Source organism: Hyalella azteca, unplaced genomic scaffold, assembly GCF_000764305.2.
Source record: "Hyalella azteca isolate HAZT.00-mixed unplaced genomic scaffold, Hazt_2.0.2 contig2800, whole genome shotgun sequence".
In the NCBI taxonomy this organism is placed as follows: Eukaryota; Metazoa; Arthropoda; class Malacostraca; order Amphipoda; family Hyalellidae; genus Hyalella; species Hyalella azteca.
Window position 1 is genome coordinate 142,125 of NW_025933061.1, and position 16,206 is coordinate 158,330.

General features: G+C 36.6%; 1 protein-coding gene across 1 annotated transcript in view; it reads left to right on the plus strand.

Moving 5' to 3' along the window:
* LOC108681111 (angiopoietin-related protein 2-like) overlaps nt 1-16,206 on the plus strand; it is a 41,367-nt gene that overhangs the window by 15,307 nt on the left and 9,854 nt on the right. Inside the window, exon 2 of the mRNA XM_018170098.2 lies at nt 13,332-13,473. Coding sequence (XP_018025587.1) covers nt 13,332-13,473 — 142 coding nt within the window. The remainder of the gene's footprint in view (nt 1-13,331; nt 13,474-16,206) is intronic.

Genomic DNA, 16,206 nt, shown 5'->3' on the forward strand with positions numbered 1-16,206 from the left:
GAGAAAATATTATTTGAATAACCGTAGGCTCCTCATAGCACGATCAGAGCCGCTCGACTTTACGCTACGAGGAAATAACAGCAAATCTTAGCTTAACTTCACTAATTGCTTTAAACTTTGCCGAGAAGACTGAGTGTTTTAGCGATCACTTTAAAACAATTTTGCTCCTGTGAATTTTTTTTGGCATAAATGAAAGAAAACGCGAACTGCATAGAAACCGGCAAAAAGAGAGGTCATTCATAAATCTATCTCCACATTCGATTTCCGTGCTACAACATCGAAAAAAACTAATAATTCTATTTCTAAAGAGAATATCCATTGACTCTAGCAACCATTTTTTAGGTTGTTTATTTCATTTTTTAAACGACCTATTCCTTTTTTACACTCTCCCCTCTAGTTTTTCAAAATATAATCCAAAACATGTACAAATCATAACGAAATGAGCATCTATATATGTATAGAGTTGCTAGAGAATGCCTTTACGCGTCGAATATGCCTCTCAATGATGGAGCTTGAAAAATATGGGAGATAGATTTTTAAGATGGCGTATCTTGGAAATTTTACTTGTGTAGAGGAGCCAAATAAGTAGAATTGATTGAAAAAGAACAAAATGCTAAAAACTTGCTTGATATTGTAGCACTAGCTTTTCCATTTTCAATTACTCGTATTGAGTGAACTAACTTACTCGTAGCGTACTTAGACTTATTTTTTGTCCAGTGGTACGCGAATAATAAGCTATAAATGTGATTTTTCTCATACATATTTTTATATAAAATGGTCATTTTATAAAAGTTCAAAACGGCCTGTTTAAGTTTAAGTTCATTATTATATGCAAATACATTAAATTTGCTATGTTGAAAACGCCTCGTTTGCGGCTTCAAAATGAGTCTAAACACATAGCAATTAACGCGATTAATAATCAGACTAATAATAAATCTAATTTTAATAAATAACTCTTTGTACATATTGTTCAAAAATGTTCATTTTACATAATTTTGAAATTGCTCTTCGCAAAAACTAGAACACCCACATACATGAAGTTTGCTGCGTTAGGCGCGCCCTTTCAGCAGCATCAAAATGAGCCCAAAAAATGGAACAGCCAAATTTTTTAAATTTTTTGACAACCCAGACGCTACCCTTAATGGACTCAGTAATAAGTACAATGCTGATATTTTGTGGGTCAGCGCCCTGCATACATTGCTGATTACAAGCACACGATGCTCTTCAATTTAGAATCGCATATGTAATGAATTCCAGCAATATATTTACAGGATTTGGTTCTTTTAACTTCGATTGTGAAAAACTCAGATATGCTTTAAAAATTGGTAAAGATAATTTATTTTTTCCTCGGCCATCAATTTTCCAACGTTAAAAATGATCCAGAATGAAGATTTTATGGAAAATTATTTACCTCTAAAATTTATCAAAATTAATCTTCTCAGAATATCGGGGTATCGTTGAGTTTTCTCGCACATCGACGAACTGCTTCAAGCAATGAATTTAGATTCAATTTACATCCGAGATACTTCGGCAATTTAAAAATGCCATAACATTTTCAGGTGAATTTGAAAGCATTGAAGGAACAGGTCGTCATTCCGACATTCCCGAACTTCAGATTTGTTCCGGGCATCTCCCAATAAAGGAACTGACGAATTCTCCCGACAAAAATCCGGCAATTGAATTCCAGATAGCGAGTTTGCAACATAAATTTACACTCCTGATTTATCGATTCTGAGATCCCTTCTAGCTGAAAATGACGAACAAATTTAGAAATTCTTGTCGCTCCATCAATGAGTAAAAAGAATTTGTGAAGCAGTTATTTCCGTAAGTTTTGACGCCGTAGCTCATGTAATATAAATCAGAAAAATGGTCTTTGGAATTGCCAGCATTAAGTTATAAGAAATAAAAAATTAAGAAATATCATCTACTGCAGGGTCTCTTCCTCGTACTTAAAATTGAATTACTAGCTTGTCTGATATTGCAAACGATAGACACTGTCGTAGATTTATCATGCACTTCATCATGACTCAAGTGATGATGCAAAATGCAAAATTATTCTAATGTAAACAGCGTTTGGCATAGAGGCCAAACAATCACAACGTGTCTAAAAAATGAACGTTAAGTATCTAAAAAATAAACTTTTAACAATTACTACTGAGAACCTTCGTCGGCAAATTACTCTAGACAAGTTATGATGTCATAAGTAACGTCAATTGAGAAGTATAAAGCCATCGCACGGCGACAATTGCGCAGAGTCCAAACGAAAGAATCAGGGACTATAAAATGTCCTGCAGATTTCTTCGACCAATTTATTGATTTCCAATTGACCGTAAATTGTCGATGCTGGAAATATTCTGGTCTGTAAGAACTGGCACGAGGGACTCTACGGAGAACCAATAAAAATGTTAATGGAGCGCAGGGATGACCGAGCCAGACTCGGCTCTCATAAAACGCCGCACTAGTCGCATAATTGACGTACATCTGACGACATCTTCTCGGCCATTAATATTCATGACGCAAAGCTTCTAACTCGAAGAGCGATGCAATTTATTCGTCGAGTTAGCAGCGACGTGCCTTCGTTGATGGAACAAATCTTATGCCAAGTGCCTATAATTGCAGCAATGAGGCAAGTCGAAGCCCATTATGCAGCTCCAAGGGAACAGGAAGCCTGCCGAGTTCAGAAGTACGTGGGATGCGAAATTTCGCATCAGAGTTGCAAAATACAGTCACTGCATAAGATGCTGTCAACCTGACGAGACTAGAAGTATGCCGGATAAAGCATTGACATAATTAAGAGAACGAATCTATGACTTGCTATCATTTTATTTATTTTAATATCTGTGAAACTGGAAATTTCATAACATTTTTCTCCAACAGAAATTATCTCAACTTTTGTCAAAGAAAAATCAACGAACACACATGCATGGCAATCGGTCTTTTCAAAATCTTGATCGAGCAATTAAACTTTATATTACAAATTATTGAAACAGTTTAAAGTTTTCGAGAATTTATGTGTGGCGCTATCATGTCCAGCCTCTCGAGACCAGTCACTTTGTAACAAGCCATGGAAGAATTTTAATCAAACATAGTCTGCGCAGGCTCAGGCTGTTGAACTCATGCGTTCGCCCAGTAAACTACATTAAAATGAAACTTAAATTAGGATGCGCGTACCCGCCAGTGACGTTAATTACTAAATAAATTCCAATAGAATGAGGATGCAGTCGTTGTCTGGCGACGCAGTTGTGTGGCGACGCAGTTGTGTGACGATGCAGTAGCTCGACATGCCAGACATGTCGTTCTAGAAACACAGAAAAAATATATGTTCGACTTTTTAGATTTATTTCAGTTGTTTCAACGAACAATCGATGACTCTCATCTGTAAATAAGGTCTCAATCAACTCTCATGGTAGTAACGTTGAATCTTAAGAATTAATGATGCACCGCAGTAGCCATGCTCTGAGTAACTTTAAGTTAATATATAAATACCATTTTGTTTATGATGTTTTCATTTGTATTGACGGGCTTGCAACCGAACGAAATCCTGCAGCAACGATGCGACTTACTTCACATCACATCAAAGCAGCGTTTTTTTGTGGAGCATAAAGCTTTACGAGATGTAAAGGCGTCATTTTTAGCTGAATTGACGTTCGAATCCAGAAAATCGGTGGCACTTAAAAATCGCAGATGAATCGCGTGCTTTCTAGTCTGGGCAAGGGAACGGGAACGAGTGCAGCAAACCAAGCGATGGCAACACGGTATTGCCCACTCTGAGTGCTTTTAAAAACTGATGCTCGATAAGTCCCGTGGGTAAAAAGCACGTAAAAGTTCCGGTGATAATTCGTGTGTGGTTCCACAGCCCGGGATACGTGCCAGACATATTTTAGAAGGCAGGGGTTAATTGAGCGGATTTATGCTTCGTAAAAGCTAATGCTTTTCGTCTGCGTTCTTGAATCTTGATGTAATCTTTGCATTTTTGTTACGCAATTTTTGAAACGTTAGCGGAATGTTTACTCGCCATTAATGTTTGTGAAGCAAGAATTTACTGCTCTAGCGACGCTCTATCTTTCTCATATTTAGATATGTAAATAATCTGCGCACATCAAGACCATTCAGAGAAAAAATACGCACTTCGAACGAGACGAGCGATTGATTAACGTTTTTAGACTCGTCTAAAAAATAGTAAACTTTTTCAGAATGTAACAATCATAATAGATTTGAGGAGAGAATACAAAAGTTTTTGATACAAAGCATTACATGTGCTTCATTTAATTTGAACAGGTATACAGATTAAATTTACTGAATTTTATTTGCTAAGGTGATCGATGCCGTGTGAAATGCAGATGGAAAACGAGAGAAATCCAATTCGCAGGCGCAAGATTTTGAACCGTTGACAGAAATTGTGGCCTAGGTTCAATCGTTTGCTGACAGATAGTCCGTTAGCAGCCTTGTTAAAAATTAAAGATAGCAGCCTTTATTTATTGAATATTCAATGCCTTTAAATTTGACCTAGAAAGGAATCAAAGAACATTTTTTCAAGTCCATCGCTCCTGTAAATTAACATTGGTTTACAAGCGATCTATGGACTATTATTTATGCTATCACCCATAAATAAATATTATCTCACGGGAAATTAATTATTCAGCAAGCTTTTAACCCGTAACTATAAATAACAGTTTTACATTGAACGGTTTCATGTATTCACAACCTGCACCTTAATTAGTGGAATGCAGGTTCTGAAGAGTGCTGGCGTGCCTGAGACCATAATGTTCATGTAGGAAATGAAACGAGAGGTAGAACTTGCAGTGGATTGAATCAGAGAGAATGGCTTACAACAATACGATACAACGTAAAATGTCGGCATTTAAAAAGGCTGGAAACGGTTTTTTCACTGTATTCTTCACAGCATGAAGCAAGGCACGCTGTCTGCAACAAATTCGCACTCCAGAGGGCGATGCTCGCAGAAATGCCACGTCCGCGCTTCTCGAGCGGCAAGGCCGCGTATCATATGGATCGAGTTGGGCCCTTAAGGAGCTCTGCTCTTATGGAGCCCAGCGTACACGTGCATATGGAGGGGAAAAGTACGGGGATTTTATCGCCGTTATTTTTCATGCAAGTGCCTACAGGTGGAATATTCCTACTCCAATTCTTCGGGAATTGATGGAGATCTTGCATTCTGGGTGGGAATTGGTCGCGCTCCAGAATTGAATGAACTTGTCGGGTACGATGGAGGGCGAGGGAAAAGACTACAAAAGAATGAGGTTGAGAGAAGTTTGCATCTCTTGCAAAAGGTTGGGAGGTCTTTTGAGATTGAATAGGAAATATGCGCTGCAGGAGCACTGCATGCAACAGTAATAAACGTGGAGTATTCGGTGATGAATAAAATTTTACCCAAATTTCGAATCGGAAAAAATTCATTTAAATATTTATGAAGGTACCTTTAAAAATAACAGAAAATAAAAATTAAAATGACAGAACTTAAAAATAGAATCTTTAAAAATAAAAATGATTTCTCTCCTTTTGATTAAACTTTAAAGAATCGGTTGCATACTCTACATTAAACTTTTCGATTTAATCCCGGAAAATATATTAAACGAATTTAATATTGTCGTTTTGATCTTAGAAACGATATTATAAGAATTAGATACTTCTTGCAAGAAGAAAAATGAAAAAATAACTTGGTAAACGTTTTTATCTTTGGAATAGTGCTAAATAAATAACTCGTTGTTTGTCATGAGCTTGTCTAACAATTTGCTTCATCTGTATGTTAACCTTTCATTCAATTTTAACGTTTCATCCTTATATGTTAACCTTTCATCCTTCCTATTTTTACAACACTTCTCTTTAACTTCACTTCTTGTCTGTCTGTCTGTCTGTCTGTCTGCTACAAATATTGTAATCGAAATTTAACACACTTCTACTTATCCTATCGATCTGAAATTTTGCATACTAGTTTAAAGTTGGAGACAATGCATGAATCAAATGTCAAAATAAATGATTTCATAAATTAAAAAAAAAAATTTTCAATATTAAAAAAATTGAAAAAATAATTTCGTCAGCTACAAATCTTATAACTGATATTTGACACACTTTTACCTGTAACTGATCTGAAATTTTACACACTTGTGTGAAGTCAAAGGCAATGCATTAATCAATTAATAGAATAAATAATTTTGGAAAAAAATTATATATTTAAAAAATTTATATATTAAAAAAATTGAAAAGTAAATTTTTTTAATATTAGAAAATTAAATGAAAAATTCATTGTACATCTGTAAGATTGGAGACACTGGATTCTTTGGAAGTGTTGTCTTTAAAAAGTAATTTTTAAACGTATATTATTTTCACAACACTTCTCTTTAACTTCACTTCTTGTTGTTTGTTTGTTTGTCTGCCACAAATCTTATAATCGATATTTAACGCACTCCTACCTGTCCAATCGATCTGAAATTTTGCACACTTGCGTAAAGTTGGAGATAATGCATGAATCAATAGACAAAATAAATAATTTTGAAAAAAAATTTATATATTAAAAATTTTGAAAAATTAATTTTCGTAAATAAAATGAGAAATTCATTGTACATCTTTAACATTGGAGACACTGGATTCTTCAGAAGTGTTGTCTTTAAAAAGTAATTTTTAAACGTATATTATTTCAAATTGATGCCACAAAATTCATGTAAATCACAAATTTAAAAAAACTATTAGCGTATCTTCGATTTTTGAAAAATCATCTTTATCTTTCTATCTACAGCATAGTTAAAACCAAAGTAAACTAATTCATGCAGCGTGCATTTTAGTTGCAATCCAAGCGTATTGCAGCCATCAATCCTGCCGAGAGTGACATGGCAATGTAGGCAAATTGCTACCTTGCATTCATTAGTGAGACACCAACGCTGAGAGCCCCGTCTAGTGAATGCGCTGGTGAGAGCCCCGTCTAGTGAAAGCGCTGGTGAGATCCCCGTCTAGTGAATGCGCTGGTGAGAGCCCCGTCTAGTGAATGCGCTGGTGAGAGCCCCGTCTAGTGAATGCGCTGGTGAGAACCCCGTCTAGTGAATGCTATTGCCTTCGTTCGTTCCGCGTGTCGAGGCAGCTAGGAATTGAAATTTAATTTGTTGGGTATCGCACGTGGATAGCATCCAAGCCTAATTTTAATTATTTTAAATCCGAATGAAATTAGTGCAATCTGAATAAATTTTTAAGAATTAAAATAGTGTCACAAATTTCAGCTTTAATTCATTAATACTGAAACACTTTTAGATGGAAAAGAAAGATAATAACTGAAGGTGAGAGTTTCCGTAAAATATTCAAAGTTAGAAATTAAAAACGCGGAGATGTCTACGAAGTTTTAACGATTTAATTGATCTACATAAGAATGTATTCCTATGATGACTTGTGATCGATGCTGTATCATTATGAATAGCGTTCTAGAGTTACTTGTATGCAATCATGTCTAAATTGAAGCTGGGCTGAAAACATCAACCATCCTAATATGCAAACTATTAATGCTTTTGAAACTCATAACGAAATTAGAGTGACCCAGCCGATCCACCCGCAGAAATTTAATTAAAGTCAATCATATGTTATTAATCAATTATGGAACCATCAGAGAGAGTTACAGCGTCACAATTTCTCCATAATCGAGTTTGAGATACATTTTATTAAAAAATTTAGCCCTTAATCAGGATCTAGACGAATTGTGGGGCGGTAATGCTGATATATTTCGCTCATTACATGTGCATTACTGTCATGTGCAATAGGGACGGGGTGTCCCAGTGTTTACAGTTCAGAGTAGTGGGATTGAAGCAGTAAGTTGCGGGTTTGATACCAGCTTGCTGTAACAGTTCTGGTCAAAATCGGCGAAGAGGCCGGGTGTTTTAAGAACAGCAAGATTGGAGCAGTGAGTTGCGTTTTCGATCACATCAAACTGTAAATGTCTGGTCGAAATCAGTGAGGTGTCCAAGAGGCCAAGAACAGCAAGATTGGAGCAGTGAGTTGTGGGTTCTGAATTCCAGCAAGCTGTGAGTGTGATGCGATGTCTATAATCGGCGATAACCCATATTTGGCTTATTCGACGCTCTCACCAATATTCCTATTACTTTTGTGCTTTTAGACAAATTCATACAAATGCAAAAATAAAATGATATACTGCTTCTCAAATTATTAGGCAGGTCGAAATTTTCCATTTGAAGAACAATATTCATTTTAAACCAGTGACTATCAGTCACAATTTTCGGTTGCCTGCTCAGTCTAGCGGGCCCAAACTGATTAACTTGTGCAAGCTGTCCACAATCAAGAGCTGTTGCATGGTGCTATAAGCATTCAGGCCGAATTCGGTTGTCATCGCGAGTTGGGATCGAAATCGAGTCAGTGCGTAAAGGAGAAGTCTGTCATTGTGACAAGTTGGGACAGAGTGAAATTGGCATATCCAAAATACTTGGAAGCGACAGCGATAGAGTTAATAAATTTGTGATGCTTCCGTTTCTATCTGATTGAGTTCAACCGAATCCTTAAGGGAAGGGAAGGAACACATGAAAAGAGAAGTGACGAACAGCTCATATTTAAAACGAATAAGAGTCAATCGCTATTATAATTGAAACATAACCGAATCTACCAAGTCTCACCTTTAAAATGAGTAGCTGACCGCAGTTTGTGATTAAATTTCCGTGAAGAGGAAGCACACATGTTGACAGAATTTCTACCAGTACTGGGCACTTCGACTAACGCCAAGCTAACGCAGATGAACCAGAAGGCTAGGTTAAAGTTTTCGTATCAAACCTTCATCAAAAGTGTAAAAAAACTTTATAGGAATTCATTGATCCGTAGAGGAAATTAAATGTAATCGTGAAGGATATTGACCGGTTTCTGGAATTCAATGCAAAAAGCGTTCCGTAGAGGAAAGTAAATGTAATCGTGGTTTTGTGAAAGACATTAACAGGTTTCTGGAATTCAATACTAAAAGCGTTGTATCAGAAATATCCCAATAAAATCCGCGGCAATATTCATATTTGGAAAAAATCCGGCATTAAAAAAACAATGAACATATGGTCGTCACATATTACTGGTAGCTCGGCATGCGCAGGCCACAGTAAGCTCAGCTATCAGACACGTCTCTCCTAATCGTGCTTGAACATAAATTCTTTCTTCAAACGTCAACTGAGTAGTAGTACCGAATGTATGCTTTAACCGCCGGCACTCATCGTATGTGAATCCAACAAGGAGTACAGTATGTGAATCCAACAAGGAGTCGGTGAATTCTTGTTCCAGCAGCTCAAGTAAATATATAGAATCTTCTTCTATACATGAGCAGATGAGTGTTTTCAGCATTCAGTGAAAAAAGTGGCATTGAAAAGTTGAATAATGTTGTAAATATCTATAGCATGGGCTGCAGCATGAATACAAACGTCTCTCATAACATTAATTAGCACAAAACTTTCTTAACCCACTGCGAAAATCTGAACAACTAAACTTAAGAAGTAATGTTAACTCGTATTGCCGGTTAATTTGAGCAATAAAATACATAGGATACCTGTCATTTCAACACTGTTTTCGCATAAAGAAATGTTAACTCAAGTAGTGGCAACGTTCTTCCAAAAAAAGTGATAGACATTTTAGATATTCACGCCACTAGGGTAAGCCCAATTCTTTCCTTTCAAAATTATGAAATAGTTTCTTAAAGTATGCACTGTTTACGGTGCTCCCCTGGATTTGATTTATTTATGATTTAAAGTGTTAATTAATTCGCCTAATACTATGTATAGTTTTAATTTTTGTGAATCATCTTAGATTATGAAACTTTCATTTCATTCCAGCTCGCGAATAATTAAGAAACTCAAATCCGCTTACCTGGACATGGTATCTGAATACATAACATAAATGTAGAACCGTGATGTAAACCTCGTCTTGCATGTACAGCAATCAAGAGAAGGCGGTCGACTTCATCGCGCAGTAATCCGAGCGCCGCTCTCAGTTTAATTACCAGCCCTAGAGGCCGTCTCGCTTCATCTAAATGCCATTGAAAAGTTGAGCCTATGAGCCTCGGATTAGACGGTAATTAAGTCTCGCTTCTTCCTCAAATTTTACTATTTTCTATGTTATGAAAGTTTTAGCAAGTTTATTTATTCAAGTACTAGGTTAGAATATTCTCCGGACAAGGAACAGTTGGTGAAAATTTTTCTGAATAATAAAGCTCTTAAGACGGTAATGGCGACAAGAGCATAAAAGCAAAGGCTAAAGTAGATTTTATTTATTACAAGAGCAAATGTAAATTAGACCCAAACAAAGTTGAAGCTATACTTGAGGGTTTTTTAAAGGTACTGCCGAAATTTTGCGATGCTTAAAATCCTCCTAGGAATATTATATTTTCAACAATTTTGGGGATGAAATTGGGATATTCATTACGAAATATTAGGATATTCATCATGAAATCCTGGGATATTCATCTACAAATTCTGGGATATTCATCACGACGAAACGTACCGAGCACTTTGGTCTTAACGAGCGAAATATGCTATGCCTTTTTATAACAAAGTTTTACTGCCAGAACTCCTAGCAATTACGTTTTTCTCTCCAGCATCGGCCATAAAACATCACCAGAATTTTGACAGCAACACTATAATTTCAGAGCGAGTCGGTCACCTGTCGCACATAAATTCTCCCTCATAATTTGTAAGGGACAAGTTTTGTCACGGAAAATGGCTGCATAAAAGATGAGAAGAACTTTGTGAGAGGTAATATGATTTTTGAGAGGCAATGCAACGCCAGAAGTTTGCGGTGTTTGGGACACCCGGCGCTACTGATGAAGTGACGCAGCAGTTTAGAGGCTCGTAAAACCCCCGTGTTGAGTCCTGTAGCTGCTGAGGTAAACCTTGTCGTCCTCTGCGAAAAACTTCCGTCTTCAGAACTAAAGCTAAATTATCTCTTATAAAAAGAGCACCAAGATAATTTTTTAACAGATATTTTATGTTAACGTCTTGACGAACGACTGAAAATGACTGAAAACTATTGGCAACTTCAAATGTGAATAATTTAGTAAAAAATATTTGGAACGTTATTTTCTAGCCTGAATAACTATAATGCATGCCAGAAAAGGCAAATTATCACAGAGAAAACTGCACGAATCGTACGGAACAAATATTTCCTTCAGATGCCCTTAACCGCGATTCACCTCGGTATTTTAATGCACCTAAACCGCAAATTTAGTCAAATAATTGAGTTCATTTGTATTTAAATTATCTTTTATAGACAATCAAATTAAATTTACATCAGGAATTGGCGCAAGACTCAAAGATTGAAAGTTTTATGCACGATGTCGGATTACGTTAACAAGCTAGAGTGGGTGATCAAAATAATTTACTGAGTGAAATATAAATATTATAATATAATTGAATCAAATTGCATCTCGTTCCTTTTTGGCTCAAATCTAATAAAAATTCGGAACTACTCACACGGGTTATCGATTAATTTCGACTTGAACGTAAACTATTAAGGGAACTCGTAATAAATGGAGTAAATATTTCTGGCTCTAGCTAGCTTGTCGTTGAATCGCCGCGGCTGCAAGCGCTACGGTGAACATTTACACTGCACTTTTTGATGAGTCAAATGCGTGTCGAATTACAGTAATTCTTTCCTCTTTTTTTTGCAAGAGCAAAACGCTGTAATATTACCTGTACTTTCGAAATGACTCACCCACTGAGTACCATTTTAGATTAACTCTTAATACCACATGTCCATTATGAAAGGTTTATTAGAAAAAGTTTAGATAAATTAAGGGTCAGGTAGAAGAAAATTAACATTTACACAAAATCTGTGCGCAATTGGGAGTGTTAAAGTTCATAATTCTGAAGTTAAACTGTTGAATTTCCTTTATCACATATTGAACTAACTTAACTACAATATGATTAGACGATTTATATCTCATCCACAACTCACGTAAAGCAGAATTCGATGGTAGATTGTTGTGAAAAGAGCAACCATGATGGCCCGAACCTGTTGTCGGATTTAGAGCAAGTACTTTTAATTCGCAAAATAAGACAAAATGCAGTAAGTAAAACATCAATTCGGGGATAAATTCTCAATGATTGAGTTTACTTACGCGCGCTTTACCTTCGTACACGTAAACGTATTTACACTTTTGTTGCAACAACTAACCTAAAGAACCTCTACCACCCAGCTACGTATAACGGAGCACGTATGATCCGCAGAAATACAGAATACGGTCCACTGATAAAATTTCCTCTAGCAAAATTGCTAAAGTGAAATTGAATGCGTTCTGTACGCATTTGGCATGCATATTATAAAATAGACACGAGCAACATTGGAGCAAGACAGGTCATCTTGTCCATATGTAGCAGGCATGGCATGATCTGCGTTTGATGTTCACTGAGGTAAGAGGCGGAAACTCGTGAGGCGTGACTGCAATATTTCAGGGCAAAAATAACAGCGCCGGCGCTTAATATTCGCTCTGGTCGAGCGAGCGTGGCCTTAAAAGTCCATGGAGCGGCTCTGCTCCATTGCAATAACGCAGGTGAGTTTAGCTAGAATGCCGGTCATGAAACGGATAAATAAAAGATAATTCACAATATGAGCTTAGAAGCGCAACTAAATCATTCAAGTTTAGCAATCGTCACTCAAGAGAATCATTGATTCATTTCGACAACACAAATATTACTGTCAATGTATAATTTACACGAGGATAATTTCGTTCCGGAAAATTAATAGTCCTCCTTGAATGATGTTCTGCAAATTGATGCAATTCAATTACTCCACATTACTGTAAATATGTGTTCAAGTTAACACAGTACAAGTATATTTTTATTTACTGTCCAACCTTGTGTTCCTCACAGTTTTTTGAATTATAAATTTATTTCATTTCCAAGCAAACGAGAATTTCTTTCCTTGCTAACTTGAATTTATTTCCGTGCTAACGAGAATTATCCATGAAAATGAAAACAATACAATCTGCGTAGGTGTGGTGTGACCAACGAACCATAAAATAACGAAAATTCCTATTCGTACTAACAAGGATTCCTATTCATATTAATGAGAATTAATTTACATTAAAACGAGAAATATGCATGCTACCGACAATCAATTTACATTGAAGCGAGAATTATGCATGCTGTGGACAATCAATTTACATTCAAACGCGAATTATGCATGCTACCGACAATCAATTTACATTCAAACGCGAATTATGCATGCTACTAACAATCAATTTACATTCAAACGAGAATTATGCATGCTACTAACAATCAATTTACATTCAAACGAATAATTTTGCATGTTAATGAGAATTAATTTTTATGCTAATGATAATTATGGCTACATGACAGGTGTGGTGCGACCAGCGCACGGACGGCGGCGGCTGGACCATCATCGTGGCCCGCAAGCCTCAGGACAAGCAGGAGGACTTCGCTAGGAAGTGGCAGGACTACAAGAACGGCTTCGGCGACCCCAGCATGGAGCACTGGATTGGTGAGACTGTATATATATGGCACTGGATTGGTGAGACTGTAGCACTGGATTGCTAAGACTGCAGCGCTGGATTGATGAGACTGTAGCGCTGGATCGGTGAGACAGTAGCGCTGGATTGGTGAGACAGTAGCGCTGGATTGGTGAGACTATAGCACTGGATTGGTGAGACTATAGCGCTGGATTGATGAGACTGTAGCGCTGGATCGGTGAGACAGTAGCGCTGGATTGGTGAGACTATAGCACTGGATTGGTGAGACTATAGCGCTGGATTGATGAGACTGTAGCGCTGGATCGGTGAGACAGTAGCGCTGGATTGGTGAGACTATAGCACTGGATTGGTGAGACTATAGAGCTGGATTGATGAGACTGTAGCGCTGGATCGGTGAGACAGTAGCGCTGGATTGGTGAGACAGTAGCGCTGGATTGGTGAGACAGTAGCGCTGGATTGGTGAGACTGTAGCGATGGATTGATGAGACTGTAGCGCTGGATCGGTGAGACAGCGGCACTGGATTGGTGAGACAGTTTTCCTTGTAGACCAGAATGAACGAGCGTGCGCTGAGAGTTTTCAAAAATAAAAGCTTCCGATCAATAGTAAATTGAAGTAAAATTGATAAGTTATATTCATTTTTTTAAATTAAAATCACGGGCAGAAATTTGATGGAATCCCTGGAGTTTTATGATTCAAACGGTTGCATCGATCCTATTATTAAAAGCAATGTTATTTCGAAGCATTTGAGTAATTATCTGGTTTATGAAGGCATTATGCAGAGTCCCGCAATGCATTCAAATTATCGTCTATTTAAAATATATATTAATTAATAATTAAATTAATATATATTTTTATTAATTAAATTAATTAATTAAGTAGACGATTAATTATCGTCTATTTAAAATATAAAATATATATATATATATATATATATCAACATGTCAGATATCAACATGTCTGGCAATAAAATCCATCATATTAACAACAAGATTACAGGCTGCTAATTAATTATTTAAACCATTTTCAATCTTACTCTTTACGAAAAAGGACATAGTAAAAAGAGGTAAACAATTGCAGATTAAAAAATGCCTCGACACATCAAGTAAAATCTTTCTTCGCAACACTAAAAAACAATATTGGGGTAAGAAAAATATCGCGGTTTGTATCTCAGATAATTCAGATACATAACAAAAAACTCGGGAAACAGAACTGTTTAAACAGCGAAATTTCCCAAAAGAAGTTTTTTATAGGATTCCATTTCTTTCCTGTCTGGAGTTTTTCTCAAGCTAGAGTGAAGTGAGCAATAATGGAGAAAAGGTTTGCGAAGGCAAGTATTTTATGGCGCAGGTCAGTTAGCTCGCGATGATTGCTTCGGGCGCCCGCGTCACGCAATGAACCTCGGCAAATTGACTCGAGAACTCGCAACCTTGTTCTAGAGTGAACATTTTATGACGTTGTTTTAACGCCATACTTCGATGAAGTTGCACAAATGTTTGAGGCTGACTCAGAATTTTTTTATAACAGAATGTCACGTGCACGTGAACTTTGTTGAGGTAATTGCAATAAACAAATTGTTGTGCAAACATATGTTCAGAATTGAAAGTTTCGCACGCATATATTTAGATCTGTGCCGCCCCAGTGCGGAATATTCACACGTCTTTATCACAATCAAGACAAAAATCACAATCTCTCACTGATATTCACTTAGTGAATTTTAACCAGAATTCACTGTTGAAGCAAGAGAGTGAAGTATCACCTCCACTCAACTGTCAAGGTTGAGATCATTCATCATTCATCATTTGAGTTACGACGCAATCCAAGAAATTTAATTTGAGGGAATCAAGCTGTGATTATATATGTATATATATATATATTTTGCTTGCGAAGGGAACGCACTATATATTCTACTGTGAATTTATTTCAGACTAAAATCATCATAACATCATTAAGTTGAACTGCAATAATAATTAATGCTGCACCTATCAGAGGTAATATTTTATATATTTTCTATACGGTTTTTATGAAGAAAATTTCAAGGGAGACTGGCACGTGGATATTAGTTTAACATGAATTTTCTCGTCAATACACCATTGTTATGCTCGTCTCAATCTACACAACCATGCGCAAGGCCAAACCTTGGCACGCAGTCGAAACAGGCGAGATGTAATAAACAAGAGTAATATCTGCATCCTATTGATATTTCAGCACAAAAATATGAAAGGCAACCTAAGCAATATACCTATAGGTTGGTAATGGTATACGAAACTTATCTAAAAAGCATAAATATATCAGGTACGAATGAAGTCTTTATTGTTCGTATGAAGAGATGAAAACGGTAGATTGCAAGACTAAACAAACCAGATAAATAGGTGGAAAAATTGCCACGCAAAAAAGTCAAACGCAAGTTACTAAAACAAAACGACAGAAACTACAAAAAAATTCATGCTTGTCAGCACCCATTGTATGCATCTCCATTACGTGCATCGACATTAAATGCATTTTCATTACGTGCCTCGACATTAAATGCACCTTCATTACGTGCATCGTAATTAAATGCACCTTCATTACGTGCATCGTCATTAAATGCACCTTCATTACGTGCATCGTCATTAAATGCATCTACAAACCGTGCATTCATTAAATGCATCTTCATTACGTGCATCGTCATTAAATGCATCTTCATACCGTGCATTCATTAAATGCATCTTCATTACGTGCATCGTCATTAAATGCATCTTCATAC